At 41.4% G+C, this 21,047-nt stretch overlaps 1 protein-coding gene across 10 annotated transcripts in view; it reads right to left on the minus strand.

Moving 5' to 3' along the window:
- Positions 1-21,047, minus strand: part of PRR14L (proline rich 14 like) — a 63,693-nt gene that overhangs the window by 1,839 nt on the left and 40,807 nt on the right. For 6 of the 10 annotated variants that reach the window (XM_047760635.1, XM_047760638.1, XM_047760634.1 and 3 more), the window contains 4 exons: positions 17,802-17,873; positions 17,024-17,195; positions 16,377-16,483; positions 1,420-1,491 (listed from right to left, as the gene is read on the minus strand). In XM_047760635.1, the coding sequence (XP_047616591.1) occupies positions 1,420-1,491; positions 16,377-16,483; positions 17,024-17,195; positions 17,802-17,873 (423 nt within the window). Of the gene's footprint in view, positions 1-1,419; positions 1,492-16,126; positions 16,270-16,376; positions 16,484-17,023; positions 17,196-17,801; positions 18,059-21,047 lie in introns of those variants that run through there. The other 4 variants (XR_007132203.1, XM_047760637.1, XM_047760636.1 and 1 more) reach the window with 4 other exon arrangements.

Genomic DNA, 21,047 nt, shown 5'->3' on the forward strand with positions numbered 1-21,047 from the left:
AAAATTAACAAGCCACAAAGGTCCCTGCTACATATTCTTTTTGGTTTTTTAAACAATCCTTTAAAAGTATAGAAACCATTCTTACTTCACAGGCAAGGAAGAAAGGAAAGGAGGGAGGAAGGAAGGACAAAGAGAAGGAAATGGGTTGCTGGCTGAATCTGGTCTGTAGTTCGCTGACCCATGGTATCTACCCAACACTTTGGTTTTTCCCTCACTCAAATGGCAGCAAACTACCTGCACTGTCTTTTGTACTGTGCTTCTCTGACCAACAAATAACCTTTAAGATTGCCCCAACTGGGTACACAGGCATCTGATTCATTCTTTTAAATGGCTAGGTAGGAGTTCCCGTCGTGGCTCAGCAGAAATGAATCTGACTAGGAACCATGAGGTTGCGGGTTCGATCCCTGGCCTTGCTCAGTGCATTAAGGATCTGGCATTGCCATGAGCTGTGGTGTAGGTCGCAGACTAGGCTCGGGTCTGGCACTGCTGTGGCTGTGGCTAGGGCTGGCAGCAACAGCTTGGATTAGACCCCTAGCCTGGGAATCTCCATATGCTTCGGGTGTGACCCTAAAAAGACAAAAGACAAAAGACAAAAAAAAGGGCTATGCAGTATATCCCATTATTAGGATGGATCAGAACTTAAGCAGAACCCTATTAATGGATACTTTAAGTTGTTTCCAATCCTTTCCTATTATTTAGCAATGCTGCAAGGAACAGTCTTGTACAAATGTCTTAGAGCAAATGTTCATCTTGTGAGATAGAACTCTCTATCTACATCCTGGACAAGACAGGAATTTAATAAACGTTCGATGACTGAAGCTGAATTGAGACCCAAAGGTAGCCACGTGAAATGCTTTTGGTTTGGAGTCATATTTGAAGATCAGTGATGATCAGTCCTGAGGACTGTGGCTTATTTGCTAAAAATCCAAGTACAAACTAAAACGCAAAATAACCTGACACATTTTGTTCCCACTCTACCACCAGTTCAAATGCCAGGAACTAGAAATACTAATTCCAATTATTTTCAAGACCGGATATTGGAAGAACTGAACATAAAACCCTTTCTGAAGCAAAAAGACATGGAGTTTCTGTTGTGGCACAGTGGGTTAAGAACCTGAATAGTATCCATGAGGATGCAGGTTCGATCTCTGGCCTCGCTCAGGAGGTTAAGGGTCCAGTGCTGCTGTGAGCTGTGGTGTAGGTCAATGACACTGCTTAGATCTGGTGTTGCTGTGGCTGTGGTGTAAACTGGTAGCTGCAGCTCTGATTCAACCCCTAGCCTGGAGACTTTCATATGTTGCAGGTGCAGCCATAAAAAAGCAAAAAAAAAAAAAAAAAAAGAGAGAGAGACAGATTTACATCGATCATTTCAGAAGCCCTATGCCCTCCCAACCTCCTGTCTCCTACTTATGTACCTACCTGTTTGCAGGAGGAGATTTATAATTCTTGTTGGTATATATTTCTTCTAAACTAAACTCCTTTTTCTTTAACCTAAATAGAGAAAAAAAATTCATGCTCTGTTAAGAAAGACAAAAGATTCTTTTCCCAGCTCTAGCCTTTCCATTCTTTTATTTTCAACCTTCCTGTGACTTTAGATTATCCCAGGAGAACAAGAGGAATGGATTTTCCTTTACAGGCTGCCAATCTTCACCTTTGTGAAATTTACTCCAGTTATATTTACAGGGAGTGATAAAACTTGATTTGTACCTATTATCTTAATTTACAGCTTCTTTTTGTCCTATTTCTTCAATGTTTCTTTTCTTCTCATTAATTTAGCCTCCTTTCGTGGGTTGAAAAGTATACGCTATTCTGTTCTCTTAGCAATTGGAAAGAATTTTAGTGAGCATATATAACTTAGACACCCAAGTGCATTGATATTTTTACTCTTCTCCCAAACAATACAAGGTCCCTGGAACTTCTAGATCTGATAAATACTATCCTAGTTTATATGTTAGTAGTGTTCTATTTTGCCTTTTTATTTTGTAATTTTTTAACTTAAGAAACCAGGTCACTTGGTCTATGGTTCTCCTAGTCTAGACCTTCTTAACTACATCCCGATGGCATCATTTAACTTGTTCCTCTGATCCAAACATGAGAAATTACTATAGTACTTCCTATGGACTGATAATTAGATACAGACGTATAATCAGATTAGGTGTTCCAAGTTTTCTTTTTTCTTTTCTTGTCTTTTTTAGGGCTGCACCTTCAGCATATGGAAGTTCCCAGGCCAGGGGTCAAATCAGAACTGTAGCTGCTAGCCTATACCATAGCCACAGCAACTCGGGATCTGAGACATGTCTGTGACCTACACCACAGCTCATGGCAACGCTGGATCCTTAACCCACCGAGTAAGGCCAGGGATGGAACCCATGTCCTCATGGATGCTAGTCAGGTTCATTACTATTGAGCTACAACAGAAACTTTTTTTTTTTTGGTGCACATATTTTTTCTTATTAAAGTATAGTTGATTGTGTTTTCTGAAAGAAAGACTTCTAGATGGTGATACTTGGCTGTCACTCTTTTTATGTCCTAGGAGCCACTGGTAAACATAGAATATAAATATTAGTTCTTTAGGGCTGTAAATGGTGACAATCTACCATTCTTTTGATAGAATTCTTCTACCTAAAGAAATTTCATGCTTGTCCATGACTTAGTAACCCTGAAATACAGTTAGCATTGGAAAAAACAGATTGTATGCTTGGTTCTTTTTCTTTATTTACCAGTTTCCAAAGCAATGAACTGTTTCCCCAGTATTGTCTAAACATAGCCAGTGAGTTGTTTATTTTTTCTTTTTTGGCCCCCTGTGGCATATGGAGTTCCTGGGTCAGGGATCAGATCTAAGCTGGACTTGCAGCAATACTGAATCTTTTAACCCACTGTGCTGGGCTGGGTTTTGAACCTGCATCCTGGTGCTGCAAAGATGCCACTGATCATATTGCACCACAGCAGGAACTGCCAGTGAGTAGTATTTTAAAAAAAGCATCATTGTGAACTATTGGACCAAAACATATTTGATGTGCTTTAATCTATGCAGTTATTATTCCTTTGATGCTCAGACTGCCTCATCTGTGGCCAGTAGGGGTGTCTTCAAATTGGTTCCTGCCTCTCTTCGACATGACCCTAGCCAGCTTTGAGGTCTTCATATTTTCTGATATAAGACAGTCTACATTCGGGAGTTCCTGTTGTGGCGCAGTGGTTAATGAATCTGACTAGGAACCATAAGGTTGTGGGTTCGGTCCCTGGCCTTGGCTCAGTGGGTCAAGGATCCAACGTTGCCGTGAGCTGTGGTGTAGGCTGCAGACGCGGCTCGGATCCCGCCTTGCTGTGCCTCTGGTGTAGGCTGGCGGCTACAGCTCAGATTAGACCCCTAGCCTAGGAACTTCCATATGCCACGGGAGCGGCTCTAGAAAAGGCAAAAAGACCAAAAAAAAAAAAGTCGACATTCATCTTGTACATCTCCTGTCCTAGACGAGTCTTCAAGGAGCCTTGGTTCACATATCATGAAAGTCACCTTATTGCTTGTTTTTACGTGTACTCAATTCATTTTTCATTGTCAATTTTTGGTACTATGCACAAGATAGCAGCTTTAATCCTTAGGTCACCACATTTATTTCAGTAGAAACTTATTTTCAGGGAGCATAAAAACTTTATCATAAAAAAAAAATCGGAGTTCCCGTCGTGGCGCAGTGGTTAATGAATCCGACTAGGAACCATGAGGTTGCGGGTTTGGTCCCTGCCCTTGCTCAGTGGGTTAACGATCCGGCGTTGCCGTGAGCTGTGGTGTAGGTTGCAGGCGCGGCTCGGATCCTGCGTTGCTGTGGCTCTGGCGTAGGCCAGTGGCTACAGCTCCGATTTGACCCCTAGCCTGGGAACCTCCATATGCCGCGGGAGCGGCCCAAAGAAATAGCAAAAAGACAAAAAAAAAAAAATCACTGCAAAGTTTCTGTGCTTTAAACCTGTTTCAGATAAGAAAAGGAGAGACTGTAGAGCATAGCAATTAACATTTTGGCATTGTTTTAGTTTCTTCTTCTTGACTTTTTGGAAAAAAAAAAAAATTTTTTTTTTTTAAACTTTGGAGGGCCACACCCACAGCATATGGAGGCTCCCAGGCTAGCTAGGGGTCGAATCAGAGCTACAGCTGCCGGCCTATACCACAGCCACAGCAACATCAGATCTGAGCTGCATCTGTGACCTACGCCAAAGCTCACAACAACACCGGATCCTTAACCCACTGAGCAGGGCAGGGATTGAACCCGTAACCTCATGGCTCCTAGCTGGATTTGTTTCTGCTGCACCATGACAGGAACTCCCTTTTTGAAAATTTTAATTGAGATTTAGTTTAGTTCAATTTAGCAAAGACGATGCTTATAGACACATACATAAATAATAACAAGGATAAGGATAAGATTTTTCACAGTGATTTCCAATAAATGACAGCTACTTCGCTTATTGGGCTTTTTTTTTTTTTTTTGTCTTTTTAGGGCCACATCCACAGCATATGGAGATTCCCAAGCTAGGGGTCAAATCAGAGCTATAGCTGCCAGCCTACGCCACTGCCACATCAATGCCAGATCTGAGCCATGTCTGCAACTTACACCACAGCTCACAGCAACACTAGATCCTTAATTCACTGAGTGAGGACAGGGATTGAACCCGCATCCTTGTGGATTCTAGTCGGGCTCATTAACTGTTGAGCCATGAAGTGAACAACACTGCAAATCAACTGTAATTCAATAAAACTTAAAAAAAGTGTGTGTGGGGGGGGAGTAAGAAGCATCTTGAGACAATGCAAAAGTAAGACTGCTATTCTTGTCCTAACAAAACTGCAACTCTGGAGTTCCCATTGTGGCTCAGTGGGTTAAGGACCTGACGTTGTCTCCATGAGGACACGGGTTTAATCCCTGGTCTCGTTCAATGGGTAAAGAAGCCTGTGTTGCTGTGGCTGTGGCATAGGTCTCAGGTGTAGCTCTGATTCGACCCCTATCCCAGGGACTTCCATATGGTGCAAAAAAAAAAAAAAGAAAGAAAGAAAGAAAAAGAAAAAACCCCTGCAGCTCCAAGGGGCTTGCTCAGAGATTAAGCCCCAGTCCCCAGTGTCTCCTGTGAGGACCATGCCCCAGTGGTCCCCAGGGCAAGTTGCTGCATCTGCCTGGCCATGGCAGGTCTGGTGCCTGGAAGATGTGGTAGGGCCTGGTGGCCAGTAGGTACAACACCCCTGGTCCTGTGCTGGAGCACCTGCAGGCTCTTCTTGCACGCAGGCAACAGTGGGCCTAAAATTCACCCTCTTAAAGTGTATCGTTCAAAGGATTTTAGCATATTCTTAAGGAAACCCCACCACCATCCCTAATTCCAGCACCTGGCAACTACTTATCTACCTTCTGCCTCTATGGTTCTGCCAAGTCTGGACATTCAACACATATGGAATCATGCAGTATGAGCCCTTTTGAGTCTATCTTCTTTCACTGAGTGCACTGTTTACATGGTTCATTCATGTCAGGAATTCACTCCTTTTAATGGCTGAATAATATAATATTCTATGGATATACAACCATTCCTCTATCCATTCAATAACTGATGGACATTTGGATTGTTTCTACTTTTTACAGCTATGAACATTCCTGTGTAAGATTCCATGTGAACATGTTTTCAATTTCCCTTGGATATATACCTAGGAGCAGTAACTCTAACATTGTGAAGAACTGCCAAACTATTTCCCACAGTGGCTACACCATTTTACATTCCCACAAGCAATGTATGAAGGTTCCAATGTCTACCCATCCTCAATCATCCTCAATGCAAACAATTGCTATTTTCATTTTTTAAAAATTACAGTCATCCTAGTGGGTGAGAGAGCCATCTGTGGTTTTGATTTGCAGTTCCCTAACGACTAATGATGTTGCATCATCTTTTAGCCATTCGTGTCTCCTCTGAGAAATGTCTAAGTTTTCAAATCACTAGCATAAATACTAAGGAGCATTACTGCTGGATTGTATGTAAGAGTATGTTTAGCTTTGTAAGAAACCACCAAACTGTCTTTTCCACAGTGGCCACACCATTCTGCTTTCCTACCAGCAGGGGACCAAAGTTCCTATTGCTGTATAGCCTCGGTGGTATGTGGCGCAGTGTGTTATGGATTCTGGCCATTCTAGTAGGTGAACAGTGGCACCTCATTGTTTTAGTTTGCAATTCCCTAATTACACTGGATGCAAAGCATTTTTCCTTTTGTCTTTTTAGGGCCACACCCATGGCATATGGAAGTTCCCAGGCTAGGGGTCAAATCAGAGCTGCAGCTGTTGGCCTACGCCACGGCGACAGCAAAGGGGGATCAGAGCCATGTCTGCAACCTGCACCATAGCTCAGGGCAGTGCTGGATCCTTAACCCACTAAGCAAGGTCAGGGATCAAACCTGTAGCCTCATTAATCCTAGCTGGGTTTGTTACCACTGAGCCACAATGGGAACTCCCAAAAGCCCTTCGTATATTTTGAATAACAGTCCTTAATCAGGTATGTCTATTGCAACTACTTTCTACCACTCTGTGGCCTGGCTTCACATTCTCTTAATGGGGTATCTCTTCATTTTCTTGATAATCCACTAACGGAACAAAAGTTTTCACTTTGATGAAGTAAAAACACATTTTTTTTTCTTTCCTTTTGTTGCTCATGCATTTGGTATAATTTCCATGAAGGTGTTGCCTAATCTAAGGTCATGCAGGTTTAGACTTCTGTTTTCTTCTAAGTGTTTTATAGTTTTAGCCCTTACGCTTTGGTCTTTGACTGACTTATTTTTTGTACACAGATATCCAGTTCTGCATGTGGATATCCAGTTGTCCCAGCACCATTTTTTGGAAAGACTACCCCACTGAATGAATGGTCTTGGCACATTTGGTGAGAATCACCTTATATGCCTGGGCTTATCTCTGAACTCTCAGTTCTATTTTGTTGGTTTACATATCACTCTTTATGCCATTATCACACTTTTTTTTGCTACACCCACAGCATATGGAAGTTCCCAGGCCAGGTATCGAACCCAAGCCACAGCAGTGACAGTGCCAGATCCTTAAGCCCCTGTACCATCAGTGGAACTCCCATTATCACGCTGTCTTGATTACTAAAGCTTTGTACCAAGTTCATATGTTTTTTTTTTTTTCTTTGTAGTAAAGTATGCAAGACATAAAATTTAGCATCTTAATCATTTTTAACTATGCATGTAGTATAGCGAATCTTCTACTATGTTCCTCTTTCAAGGTCACTTGAATTTTCATGACTTTGAACATCAGCTTGTCACTCTCTGCAAAGAAGGTAGTTGACATTTTATAACAGAATGTCAGTAAACCTGAAGATTACTTTGGGTAGTACTGACCTCTCAACAGCATTATGTAGACCAATCTATGAACAGATGTCTTTCTATTTATTCAGGTCTTTAACGTCTTTCAACAATAATCTGTAGGTTTTACTGAACAAGTCTTATGCTTCTTTTGCTAAATTTATCCCAAGGTTTTTTTTCTGTTTTTTTGATGCTACTGTAAAGGGAATTGTTTTATACCTTTTTTTTTGTCTTTTTGTCTTTTGAGGGCCACACCCACAGCATATGGAGATTCCCAGGCTAGGGGATGAACCAGAGCTACAGCTACCCAGCCTACACCACAGCCACAGCAATGCTGGATCCCAGAGCCAGTTAAGGGAGGCCAGGGATTGAACCCACAACCTCAAGGTTCCTAGTCAGATTCATTTCCACTACGCCACAACGGGAACTCTGGAAGTTGTTTTTTTAATTTCATTTTCAAATAGCTCATTGCTAGTGTATACATACAACTGACTTCCTTTTTCTTATATCTTGATTTTATATCCTGCATACTTGCTGAATTCACTCACTAGCTCTAAGAGTGGATTCTTGGGGTTTTCTATATACAAGATACTAAAGAAATAGTTTCACCTCTTTTCTAATCTGAGGGCTATTTCATTTTCTCACTTAACTGCCCTGTCTAGAACCTCTAGTAGAATGTTAAACAGAAACGACTAGAGTGAACACCCTTGCCTTGTTCACAATCTCAGGGGAAAACTTTTAGTCTTTTATTATCGTGTATGATTTCTGCTTTGGGTTTTCTGGTAGATGACTTTTATTCATTTGAGGAAGTTTTTTTGTTTTGTTTTGTTTTACTTTTTAGGGACGCACCAGTGGCATATGGAGGTTCCCAGACTAGGGGTCAAATCAGTTACAGCTGCCAGCCTACACCACAGCCACAGCAACGCAGGACCCAAGCCATGTCTGCAACCTACACCACAGCTCATGGCAACGCCAGATCCCTGAACCACTGAGCCAGGTTGGAGATTAAACCCACATCCTCATAGACAGTAGTTGGATTCATTTCTGCTGTGCCACAACAGGAACTCCCTTAAGAAGTTCTTACTTTTTTTTTTTTTTGGTCTTTTTGTCTTTTTGACTTTTCTAGGGCTGCTCCCACGCGGCATATGGAGGTTCCCAGGCTAGGGATCTAATCGGAGCTGTAGTCGCCAGTCTACGCCAGAGCCACAGCAACGCATGATCCAAGCCATGTCTGCAACCTACACCACGCTGGATCCTTAACCCACTGAGCAAGGCCAGGGATCAAACCTGCAAATCCATGGTTCCCAGTAGGATTTGTTAACCACTGAGCCATGACAGGAACTCCAAGAAGTTCTTACTTATTCTTAAATGTTTTTATCATGAAAAGGTATTTGATTCTATCAAATGCTTTTTCTGCATCTAATGAGAATCATGTATTCTTCCTCCTTTATTCTATTAGTATGGTATCCACCTTAATCTCTTGTGTTCAACCAACCTTGCATTCTTGGGATAAGCCCCACTCGGTCACATATACAATGATGTTTAATATATTGCTGGTTTAATTAGTTTCGCTAGTAATTTGAAGATTTTGGTGTCTATTTTCTTCAAAATATCTTCAATATGTTTTCTTCAAAATAGACGCCAAAGATTCCCCGGCTTTTTTTTTTTTTTTTTAAGATTATCGCTTTGTCCTTGGAACTCTGCAGTTTTCTTATGATGCAATTAGATATGAAATTCTTTTAACTGATCCTGCTTGGGGTTAGTATCTTTCGTCGGCCTTTATCTTTCCAAATACCACCTTTCTCCCTATTCTCTTGTTCTTCTTTCTGGAACTCAGATTAGATGTCTGTGAGATCTTCTAAATTCTTTTTTTTTTTTTTTGTCTTTTTGCCTTTTCTAGGACTGCTCCTGCGGTATATGGAGGTTCCCCAGGCTAGGGTCGAATCGGAGCTGTAGCCACCAGCCTACGCCAGAGCCACAGCAACACAGGATCCGAGCCGAGTCTGTGACCTACACCACAGCTCATGGCAACGCCGGATCGTTAACCCACTGAGCAAGGGCAAGGACTGAACCCGCAACGTCATGGTTCCTAGTCGGATTCGTTAACCACTGCACCACGACGGGAACTCCTGAGATCTTCTAAATTCTATCCATAGCTCTCGTCTCCCTTTTCTATCATATTTTGCATCTTTGTTACTGTGCTTCATTATGAAAATTTGTTCAGGTGTGTTTTCCATTTCCATTTATTCTACTTAGCTCTATTTAATCTGCTGTTAAATTCATCTATTATGGTTTTATTTTGATTACCCTATTTTACATCTTTTAGAATTCTATCTGGTTACACTTCAAGTCTACTTGGTCAGTTTCAAGTCTTTTGACCCTTTATTTACACTTTTCAATCCATTTTTATTTCCTTAAACATATAAAACACATTAAATTACACAACCATTCAATATCTATGGGATGCAGCAAAAGCAATTCTTAGAGGAAGTTCACAATGATACAGGACTTCCTCAAAAAAGAAGATAAATCTCCAATTGACAACCTACCACCTAAAGGAATTAGAAAAAGAAGAACAAACAAAACCTAAAGTCAGCAGAAGGAAGGAAATCATAAAGATCAGAGAGGAAATCAATACAATAGAGATTCAAAAATCAATAAAACCAAGAGCTGGTTCTTTGAAAGGGTAAACAAAATTGACAAACCACTGGCCATACTCACCAAGAAGAGGAAAGAAAAGAACTCAAACAAAATAAGGAAAAAAAGGGGAGTTCCCGTCGTGGTTCAGTGGTTAACGAATCCGACTAGGAACCATGGGGTTGTGGGTTCCATCCCTGGCCTTGCTCGGGGGGGTTAAGGATCCGGTGTTGCCGTGAGCTGTGGGTTGCAGACGCAGCTCAGATCCCGAGTTGCTGTGGCTCTGGCATAGGCTGGTGGCTACAGCTCCAATTCGACCCCTAGCCTGGGAACTTCCATATGCTGCAGGAGCGGCCCAAGAAATGGCAAAATAAATAAAATAAAAGAAAAGAAAAGAAAAGAAAAAGGAGAAATCTCAACAGATGCTGCAGAAATATGAAAAGCCATAATAGAATCCTATGAACAATTGTATGCTAACAAATTTGACAACCAAGAAGAAATGGACAACTTTCCAGAGACTTATAGTCCACCAAAACTGAATCAAGAAGAAACAGATCAACTGAACAGACCGATCATTAGAAATGAAATTGAATGTGTCATAAAAACACTCCCTACAAACGAAAGTCCAGGACAAAATGCCTTCACAGGCAAATTCTTATACCCATCCTTCATTGATTTTTGTTTTTTGTTTTTTTTGTTTTTGTTTTTTTTTCTTTTCAGGGCCGCACCTGCGGCATATGGAGGTTCCCAGGCTAGGGGTCTATTTGGAGCTACAGCTGCCAGTCTACACCACAGCCACAGCAACATGGGATCTGAGCCGCATCTGCAACCTACACCAAAGCTCACGGCAACAACCAGATCCTTAACCCACTGAGCGAGGCCAGGGATCAAACCCGCAACCACATGGTTCCTAGTCGGATTCGTTTCCGCTGCACCACAATGGGAACTCCTACCCATCCTTTTTAAACTTTTCCAAATGGTTGAAGAAGGAACACTTCTAAAGGCATTCTATGAAGCCACCATCACCCACCCTAATACCAAAACCAAAGATATTACCAAAAAAGAAAATTACGGGTCAATATCTTCAATGAATATAGATGCAAAAATTCTCAACAAAAATTTAGCCAACCAAATCCAGCAGCATGTAAAAAAGATCATACACCACAACCAAGTGGGATTCACCCCAAGTTCACAAGGATGGTTCAAAATACACAAATCAATCAATATCATACACCACATTAACAAAAGTCAAAACCACATGATCATCTCAATAGATTCAGAAAAAGCATTTCACAAAATCCAACATCCATTCATGATAAAAAGTCTTAACAAAGTGGCTATAGAGGGAACATACCTTAACATAATAAAAGCCATTTATGACAAACCCATAGCCAATATAATACTCAATGGAGAAAAGCTGAATGCCTTCCCGCTAATGTCTGGAACAAGACCAGAATGCCCACTCTCACTACTTTTATTCAACCTAGTATTGGAAGTCCTCAGACAAACAAAAGAAATAAAAGGTATCCAAATTAGAAGAGAAGAGGTAAAATTATCACTCTATGCAGGTGACATGATACAATATACAGAAAACCGTAAGGACTCCAAACAAAAACTACTCAAATTGATCAATGAATTCAGCAAAGTAGCAGGATATAGGATTAACATTCAGAAATTGGTTGCATTTCTGTACATTAACAATGAAATAATAGAAAAGGAATATAAAAATACAATACCTTTTAGGAGTTCCCATCTTGGCTCAGTGGCTAACGAATCCGACTAGCAATCATGAGGTTGCGGATTCGATCCCTGGCCTTGCTCAGTGGGTCAAGGATCTGGCATTGCCGTGAGCTGTGGCGTAGGTTGCAGACATGGCTCAGATCCCGCCTTGCTGTGGCTCTGGTGAAGGTTGGGAGCTACAACTCTGATTAGACCCCCAGCCTGGGAACCTCCATATGCTGTGGGTGCAGCCCTAGAAAAGGCAAAAAGACAAAAAACAAAAGAAACAAACAAAAAAACAGTAACTTTAAAGATTGTACCTCACAAAATTAAATACCTAGGAATAAAGCTGACTTGAAAGATTTATATGCTGAGAAGTATAAAACATTAATCCAGGAAATTAAAGAGGATTCAAAGAATTCAAAGATATTCCATGCTTCAGAATTGGAAGAATTAATATTGTTAAAATGGCCATACTACCCAAAGCAACCTACAGGTTCAATGCAATCCTTATCGTATTTCCCATGACATTTTTCACAAAATTAGAAGAAACAATCCAAAAATTCATATGGAACCACAAAAGACCCAGAATTGCCAAAGCAATTCTGAGGAACCAAAACCAAGCAGGAGGCATAACTCTTCCAGACTTCAGACAATATTATGAAGATACCTACAGTAATCAAGACGGTATGGGAGTTCCCGTCGTGGCGCAGTGGTTAACAAATCCGACTAGGAACCATGAGGTTGCAGATTTGGTCCCTGCCCTTGCTCAGTGGGTTAACCATCCGGCGTTGCCGTGAGCTGTGGTGTAGGTCGCAGACGCGGCTCAGATACCCCGTTGCTGTGGCTCTGGCGTAGGCTGGCAGTTACAGCTCTGATTAGACCCCTAGCCTGGGAACCTCCATATGCCACGGGAGCGGCCCAAGAAATAGCAAAAAGACAAAAAAAAAAAAAAGACGGTATGGTACTGGTTCAAAAACAGACATACAGACCAATGGAACAGAATAGAGAACCCAGAAATAAACCCAGACACCTAGGTCAATTAATATTCAACAAAGGAGGCAAGAATATAAGATGGGAAAGAGACAGTCTCTTCAGCAAATGGTGCTGGCAGAACTGGACAGCTGTATGTAAATCAATGAAACTAGAACACACCCTCACAGCACACACAAAAATAAACTCGAAAACAGCTTAAAGACTTAAACATAAGACAAGACACCATAAAATTCCTAGAAAAGAACATAGGCAAAACATTCTCTGACATCAACCACACAAATGTGTTCTTAGGTCAGTCTCCCAAGGTAACAGAAATAAAAACAAAAATAAACCAATGAGACCTAATCAAACTGGCAAGCTTTTGCACAGCAAAGGAAATCTTGAAAAATAAAAAGACAACATATAGAATGGGAAAAAATAATTTCAAATGATGCAAGTGACAAGGGCTTAATCTCCAAAATACACAAACAACTTATACAACTCAACAGCAAAAAAGCCAACAACCCAATGGAAAAATGGGCAAAAGACCTGAGTAAACATTTCTCCAAAGAAGATATACAGATGGCCAACAAGCACATGTAAAAATGCTCAACATCACTGATTATTAGAGAATGCAAATCAAAACTACCATGAGGTACCACCTCACACCAGTCAGAATGGCCAACATTAATAAGTCAACAAATAACAAATGCTGGAAAGGGTGTAGAGAAAAAAGTACCCTCCTTCACTGGTGGTGGGAATGTCAATTAGTACAACCACTATGGAAAACAGTATGGAGGTACCTCAGAAAACTAAATAGAGAACTACCATATGACCTAGCAATCCCACTCCTGCTCCTATATCCAGACAAAACCTTTGTTGAAAAAGATACATGCATGCCTGTGTTCATTGCAGCACTATTCACAATAGCTAAGACATGGAAATAACCTAAATGTCCTTTGACAGATGAATGGATCAAGAAGATGTGGTAATATTATACACAATGGAATACTACTCAGCCATAAAAAGAACAAAATAATGCCATTTGCAACAACATGAATGGAACTAGAGACTCTCATACTAAGTGAAGTCAGTCAGAATGGAAAAGACAAATACCCATATGATGTCACTTATATTTGGAATCTAATAAATGGCACAAATGAACCTATCTATAGAAAAGAAACAAACTCCTTGTTTTGGAGAACAGACTTGTGTTTGCTGAGGGGGAGGGAGAGGGACTGACTGGGAGTTTGGGGTTAGTAGATGCAAACTATTCCATTTGGAGTGGATAAGCCAATGAGAACCTGCTGCACAGCACAGGGAACTATATCTAATCACTTGTGATAGAACATGATGGAGGATAATGTGAGAAAAAGAATGATAATATATATAGATGACTGGGTCACTTTACAGCAGAAATGGGCAGAACATTGTGAATCAACTATAATAGGAAAAATAAAAATCTTACAAAAAAAGAGAGATCTGAGCCTCTGTAGGGCCTCCTGGAACCAGTTTCCCAAGGATACTGAGATGACTGTATGTTAAGTGGGAAACTGAAAAGTCAGGAAGTTAAGAATGATTTGGGGAGTTCCTGTCGTGGCTCAGTGGTTGACGAATCCGACTAGGAACCATGAGGTTGCGGGTTCGATCCCTGCGCTTGCTCAGTGGGTTAACGATCCAGCGTTGCCGTGAGCTGTGGTGTAGGTTGCAGATGCGGCTCGGATCCTGTAGGATCCTGCGTTGCTGTGGCTCTGGCGCAGGCCAGTGGCCACAGCTCCGATTCGACCCCCAGCCTGGGAACCTCCATATGCCGCGGGAGCGGCCCAAGAAATAGCAAAAAGCCAAAAAAAAAAAAAAAAAGAATGATTTGGCCGATGGGATTGAATAATAATAAAAACTGCCTTTGCCAATTAAGTTGTATGTCAAAAATTTTCCATACATTTGATGCACAAATCAGCACCTTCAAGGTTTTTGTACAAAAGTATATTTAAGTAATAAAAAGCATTTTACCAAATGTCTTAGGCAAAGATTTAATGAATGTCTTACTTTTTCAGCCACTTTCATCATACAGGATTAAATAAAATGCCTCTAAGTGAAAGAGTAACACATAATTCGTTAGGTATCTGATGCTGATCAGATCCTCTTGGTGCACCTCCCACACTAAGACACTGCCTGCTTCCAATAATACCCAGGCAACAGAACCCAAGTGAGTCAGCACTTTTCAATTCTTTGCTTTCAAAAAAAAAAAAAAAAAAAAAACCATTAAACACAGCTTGACAATAGATCAATCTGTGATTTTTTGGGGGGCTTGACTTGAAAGAAGTTAAAAGGACTGAATGTCATTGCTACACAAAAATTCTCTCCACTTCCACCTACTTATCTTTATAAATAAGGTTTTCTAGAACTTATGTCTATGTACAAATTCAAGATAGAATACATTGATTCTGAACCCTATTTCATTCTAGTAATAAGCACTTATTTAACCCAGTTTATCTGAAATGCCTTTTTTTTTTTTTTTTGGTCTTTTTAGGGCCGCACCCAAGGCATATGGAGGTTCCCAGGCTAGGGGTCAAATCAGAGCTGTAGCTACTGGCCTTCACCAGAGTCACGCAATACAGGATCCGAGCCGCGTCTGCAGCCTATACCACAGCTCATGGCAATGCCGGATCCTTAACCTACTGAGCAAGACCAGGGATTGAACCCGCAACCTCATGGTTCCTAGTCAGATTTGTTAGCCACTGAGCCACAATGGGAACTCCCTGAAATGCTTTTAAAATTTCTCTTGAAAAGACATGGTAGGATGATCCATAAAAGAAAAACAGAGTAAAAATACAATATGTTAAGAACCACATGGGGAAAATGGAACATCAATCATAGTTAACTACTGATTGCATTTGTGTTGTGTGAAGCAATAAAGTACATACAGTGCACATTTTTTCCTCAACTGGACTATACAGCAATCTGAAGTGTTAGGGATTCTTATTTGCATTTTACCAATAAGTCCCTGAAGCCCAGGAAGGTTAAATAACTTACCTTGGGTTACCTAAGGGGCAAGGGCTTCCATTTGCTGTTGAGAAATGAATTGTTTTTGCCACAAGAAAACATAACTCTTCTTAAAAGTCTTTACATTTTCATAGTGTCTGTAATATATATCATTCCAAAGCTGGAATCCTGCCAAATCCACAATTTGGAATCATGCCCAATGCAAAATTAGCAATCAGCTCTGTCATGAAAAAAATCTTCAGAATCCAAATTTTTAAAGGCTATAATACATAGACTGTAACATGGAAAAAGCATTTTCTTAAATATAAAATAAACTTCTTTCCCTCATGACATTTGGGTCCCTTCCCAGTTTTGTGCACAGAATTGTGAGCCTGGGCCGTGGGATTGGGTTAAACCTGTGCCTTGACAGATGCTATGGACAAACACAGGTTTCTTAGCCCCGGAGCCTTGGAGACGACGACAGTGCCTACCTGCAAGCACCACTGGGATTATGGACACGAAGGGGCAGCATCTGGCACAGAGAGCTCAGTAACGGTGATCAAGAAGGCATTCAAATATCACTGCACATAAATCTCTGGCCACAGTACCAACGAACTCTTTTGGATAAATTCCTACAAGTGTAACAAAAGCTCAGAGTATATGATCATTCAAAAGGTCACTGTATTTGCCAGACAATTTCCAAAAAAATGCACCCATGTGTGTTAGAGAAAGCACTCACCTTTTGGGTCGAGGAAGGCCCATGGGGGTAAGGTTAGGGTCTGGCTTGGGTATAGTTTTCCGGATGCGAATCTGTGAGACTTTCTTTGGCCTCTTCTCTGGCTCAGCCTATTTTTAAGTAGTAAGAAGACAGATGGTCACGTTGTAAGGCAATTTAAATATATAAAGTCCCTTTTCCTAACACTGAAGACACTGCTTCCTCAGTTTCTAGATGACTTCAGTAAGTATTTTACGACAAAGCTCTCTCCTACTCCACTCACTGTTTTCAGCCACTGCCCCCTTTATGCTATTGTACATACAGTTCAGAGGTGAGATTATCAATATGAAAGTCTGCCACTGTTGAAGACAGCAGATACTGCAAAACTGAAGAACACCATCCATCACTGACTCATTTTTGAGTGTGTGACGTCAGTCTCTCTGTGGTCCAATTCTCTAAACACTGTTAAATGTGTCACCACAAAAGAAGGGTGTGGAACACAATGAAGAGATGCAGAGTATCCTTTAGTGACCAAACAGAAGTCCTATCTTCGTCGTCTCCAGTATTCACCTGAAGCTAGTGGGTGTAAAGATACTCAGGGGCCCATCTATCCCTGTCATGTGATCTGCTGGGTAACTGCCACGTGGACCCACCTGGCACTTTGCATTTACCTCTTTCTGTTCTGGAGGGCTGCTCTGGGGTCGGGGGCACGATGGTGTCACACCATCCAGCTCATCAAATCCGGGAACGGGGAACTCGGAGGCTGAAAGCAGGAGCTGGCTGACAGCTGGGTCTGTTACCAAGCAAGACTTTGGTACCAAGGCAGGGAATGGAGGCTCTAGCCTAGCACCATGGAGAGAACAGAGGAGAAAGACATGGAACAGGTTCACTCTCTAAGTCGGCACACCTTTGTCTTCATACCCAGACAAGGGTTGAGTGACACTCCCAGTCAACCTGTCCTCTTGTCACTTCTGGGCATGCTTCTGTCAAAAACTATAGGAATGTGGTCAATCCAAGCCCCTGGTATGAAACAATGAAGTGAGGAAAACACAGTGAATAAGGAAAGAAGCAAAAAGGAACAGGTCTTTTGGGGGGAGAGGACATTTAGTAAACTGTGCTCAGATGAGATCAATCCTATCCATGCACTGGAATTGGCTAAAGAACCAAAAAGAGCATGAGAGACTTTTGGTATGAGTTGCCTAGTGATTCTTTCTTTTCAATAAATGGTATTGATTACACATACTTAGTTACACAGCCTTAAGGTTGAGCTCAGATTGTTCATCTAAGAGATGCAAATCAGGCTTAGGAGAACAATAGGTCAGAATCACACCTTACCTGACCCACACTAGCTGCTAGTGCACTCTCCTCCCTCCTTCCCTTCCATACCCCAACACACACACACACACACACACACACACCCCCATGTGCCAGGTGCTATTGGAGGCTCACCTCATGTGACTGCTGCCGGTGCTGTAAGCAGCTTCCAGGCCCGGAAGAGGCACGTACGGTAACATGGTGTGGCTGAGGTAGAGCAAAAGCACAAGGGCAGCAGGTCAGGGAGGTACAGCAGGGTGAGTTTGGCACATGATGGTCAACCAGAGCCTGAGGAAGATGAGAAGTGCCTTCCCTCTCTCCCAGTCAGGAGAATCACATTTACGTGCCCTCCACTGGAAGGGGAAGCAGGCTGACAGGAGATTACATTCTGACTTAAATGGAAAGAAGAGAGAGGTAAGCGTAACGGAGGGGAACAGGAATGATTTTAAGCCTTATACTGTCTCACCAAGTTGTTGAACATGTGTTAAAGACTTAAAAGTACTTTAAAATAAAACCTGCTAATTTCTATAACCTTACAAAAAATTGTGAAGAAACCTTATTTTCTTTAAAGCTGAGTTGCATGTCAAACATGGCCATGTAGATGAAAATTGTTCACAGGGCTGGTTCCTTTATAAGTAAGGTTTTATTTTTATAGATGAAACAGTGGTATTAATCATGCACAGATATATGAATATGTGCTGTTGGAGAGCTTTTGATACCCCTCAAAGTAAAACCTGTATCAGTTTCATCACAGTACACGTTTAATTAATAAGATGTGTATATGAGGACCATATAGTCTCTCTCCTCTGGGAAGTTAGAGAATTTGTTCAATGGCTAAAACACAGATGATTCAGACTGTTATAAAGTCTAGTACAATTTAGAACACTGGGAAAGGAGCTGTCCAAATGAATCAGGAGACCTCCTTCCGGGTCTAGCTCAGCCAACACATTAACAAGCTGAGTGACCTGAACTAGAAAATACCATGAGCCTAAGTCTTCTCATCTATAAAAACAGGCAAAAATATAGACTGTTCAGCCTATATTACAGAGTGGGGTCAAATGAGAAAATCCTATGGAAACAAAGATTAACTTTTTATTTATTCCTTTCTTTTTACAGCTACACCTGTGGCATATGGAAGTTCCTGGGCTAGGGGTCAAATTGGAGCTGCAGCTGCCAGCCTATATCACAGCAACTCCAGATCTGAGCAGCATCTGCGACCTATACTGAAGCTTTCAGCAACACCGGAACTTTAACCCACTGAGTGGGGCCAAGGATCAAATCCGACTTCTCATGGATACTAGTCAGGTTCTTAACCTGCTGAGCCACAACACGAACTCCCAACTTTTTAAAAACTTATCCTTTATATATTTATTTATTTTGGCTATGCCTATGGCATGTGGAAGTTCCTGGGCCAGAGATGGAACTTGAGCCACAGCAATGACAATGCCAGACCCTTTATCACTAGGCCATCAGGGAATTCCCAAAACATAGCTTAATTTAATCTTTGTTAATTCTTGCTTTCTGGGGTTACCCAATTTATCATGTTTAACATTTCTAAGTGCATCTAGAAAAACAGCAAACTTCTAAACCTAAGCCAAGTATATGTACAATGTTAAGTCACTTTCAGAGCCAATGAGAAGAAAAAAATTCCCACAAACACCCCCTAATTTCTTTCCCTTTTTTTTTGTCTTTTTGCCTTTTCTAGGGCTGCTCCCGCGGCATATGGAGGTTCCCAGGCTAGGGTCGAATCAGAGATGTAGCCACCAGCCTACGCCAGAACCACAGCAACGCGGGATCCGAGCCACGTCTGCGACCTACACCACAGCTCACGGTAATGCTGGATCCTTAACCCACTGAGTGAGGCCAGAGATTGAACCTGCAACCTCATGGTTCCTAGTCAGATTCGTTAACCACTGAGCCGCAAAGGTAACTCCAAACACCCCCTAATTTCCACTTCGATTATTTTATACATATAAGAGATATATAATAAATGGAATAATACATGAAATTAAATTAAAAGATAATAATAAAATGCCAGACACAGGAACTAAGGGATAAAGAAAATATTACCCCACCAGAAAACAGAAATATCAGGTGAGGAAGCGTTCTGGAAGAGGAAAAAGGGCCAAAGGGTCATTCACCCTCATAGGGTGAAATCAACAGCAAATCTCGGGAGTTGGCCTAATTTAAATCTGTGTGTCAGACACAGGCAGAGAGCAGTTATGAGATTGGAGAGGCCAACATTCCAGGCAGTAGAGGCAGCATAAAACCATTTAAACAACTAGATTCATCCTCTTGTATTTTTACAGCTGCCTGATAAGAAGCAAACATTTTCTTGCTTAACTCTAGGACAAGTACTGGCCATCAGCCATGTTCAGGTTCTGGGGGTGTCTTTCTGAAGCACTTTGATTAGTTTTCTGCTAAGGTGCTGGCTAACTTCACAATATACCCCAGAAGCTTTTCAGTGACATAGAATGACACCACAGGACAGACTCACAAACAAAAAGGCCAAGCCCAGGCTGTTAAGGCTTTTTTGTTGTTGAAGTTTTAAACTACAGCAATGGTAAAGGCAAACTATAAAATGCCAAATGACCTGTAGCCTCTCTGCTACAGAAAGAAACACAGAGGTTTATAAACTAGATTTGGTGATGCCTACATAATTTATTTAAAAGGTATTTCTGGAATTCCCGTCATGGCGAAGTGGTTAACGAATCCAACTAGGAACCATGAGGACGCAGGTTTGATCGCTCAGTGGGTTGAGGATCTGGTGTGGCCCTGAGCTGTGGTGTAGGTTACAGACGCAGCTCAGATCCCGAGTTGCTGTGTCTGTGGTGTAAGGCTGGCGGCTACAGTTCCAATTAGACCCCTAGACTGGGAACCTCCATATGCCGCAGGAGTGGCCCTAGAAAACGCAAAAAAAAAATACATAAAAATTTAAAAATAAAAGGTATTTCTGGGAGTTCCCTTGTGGCACAGCCAGTCAAGTATCCAGCATTGTCAATGCAGCGAGACTCAGGTTGCTGCTGTGGCATGGGCTCAGCCCCTGACCTGGGAACTTCCATATGCCACAGGCATAGCCATAAAAGAAAAAAAAAATTCTCCTGTATTCTTTAAACATCAAATGCTGAGTTAGGTGCAGGCTGTATAATACTTTGTGAACAAGTTATAGTTATGAGTCATTATTTGTCACTACTTAGAGTCTTGTAATGGGATTTGTTCTTTGCAAGGTAGAGGGCAGGAGGAGAAAAGAGATTCAAGATTTAATGGTTAGCAGGATAAAATGGACAGAATAAAGGAAGGTACAAAACAAAGGGTTCTTGCAGGAAATCCAGATCCTATAGGAAAATTAGATGACTCTAGGCTTAAGAGTTACTGCTGCAT

The sequence above is a fragment of the Phacochoerus africanus genome, chromosome 15 (assembly GCF_016906955.1).
Source record: "Phacochoerus africanus isolate WHEZ1 chromosome 15, ROS_Pafr_v1, whole genome shotgun sequence".
Classification (NCBI taxonomy): domain Eukaryota; kingdom Metazoa; phylum Chordata; class Mammalia; order Artiodactyla; family Suidae; genus Phacochoerus; species Phacochoerus africanus.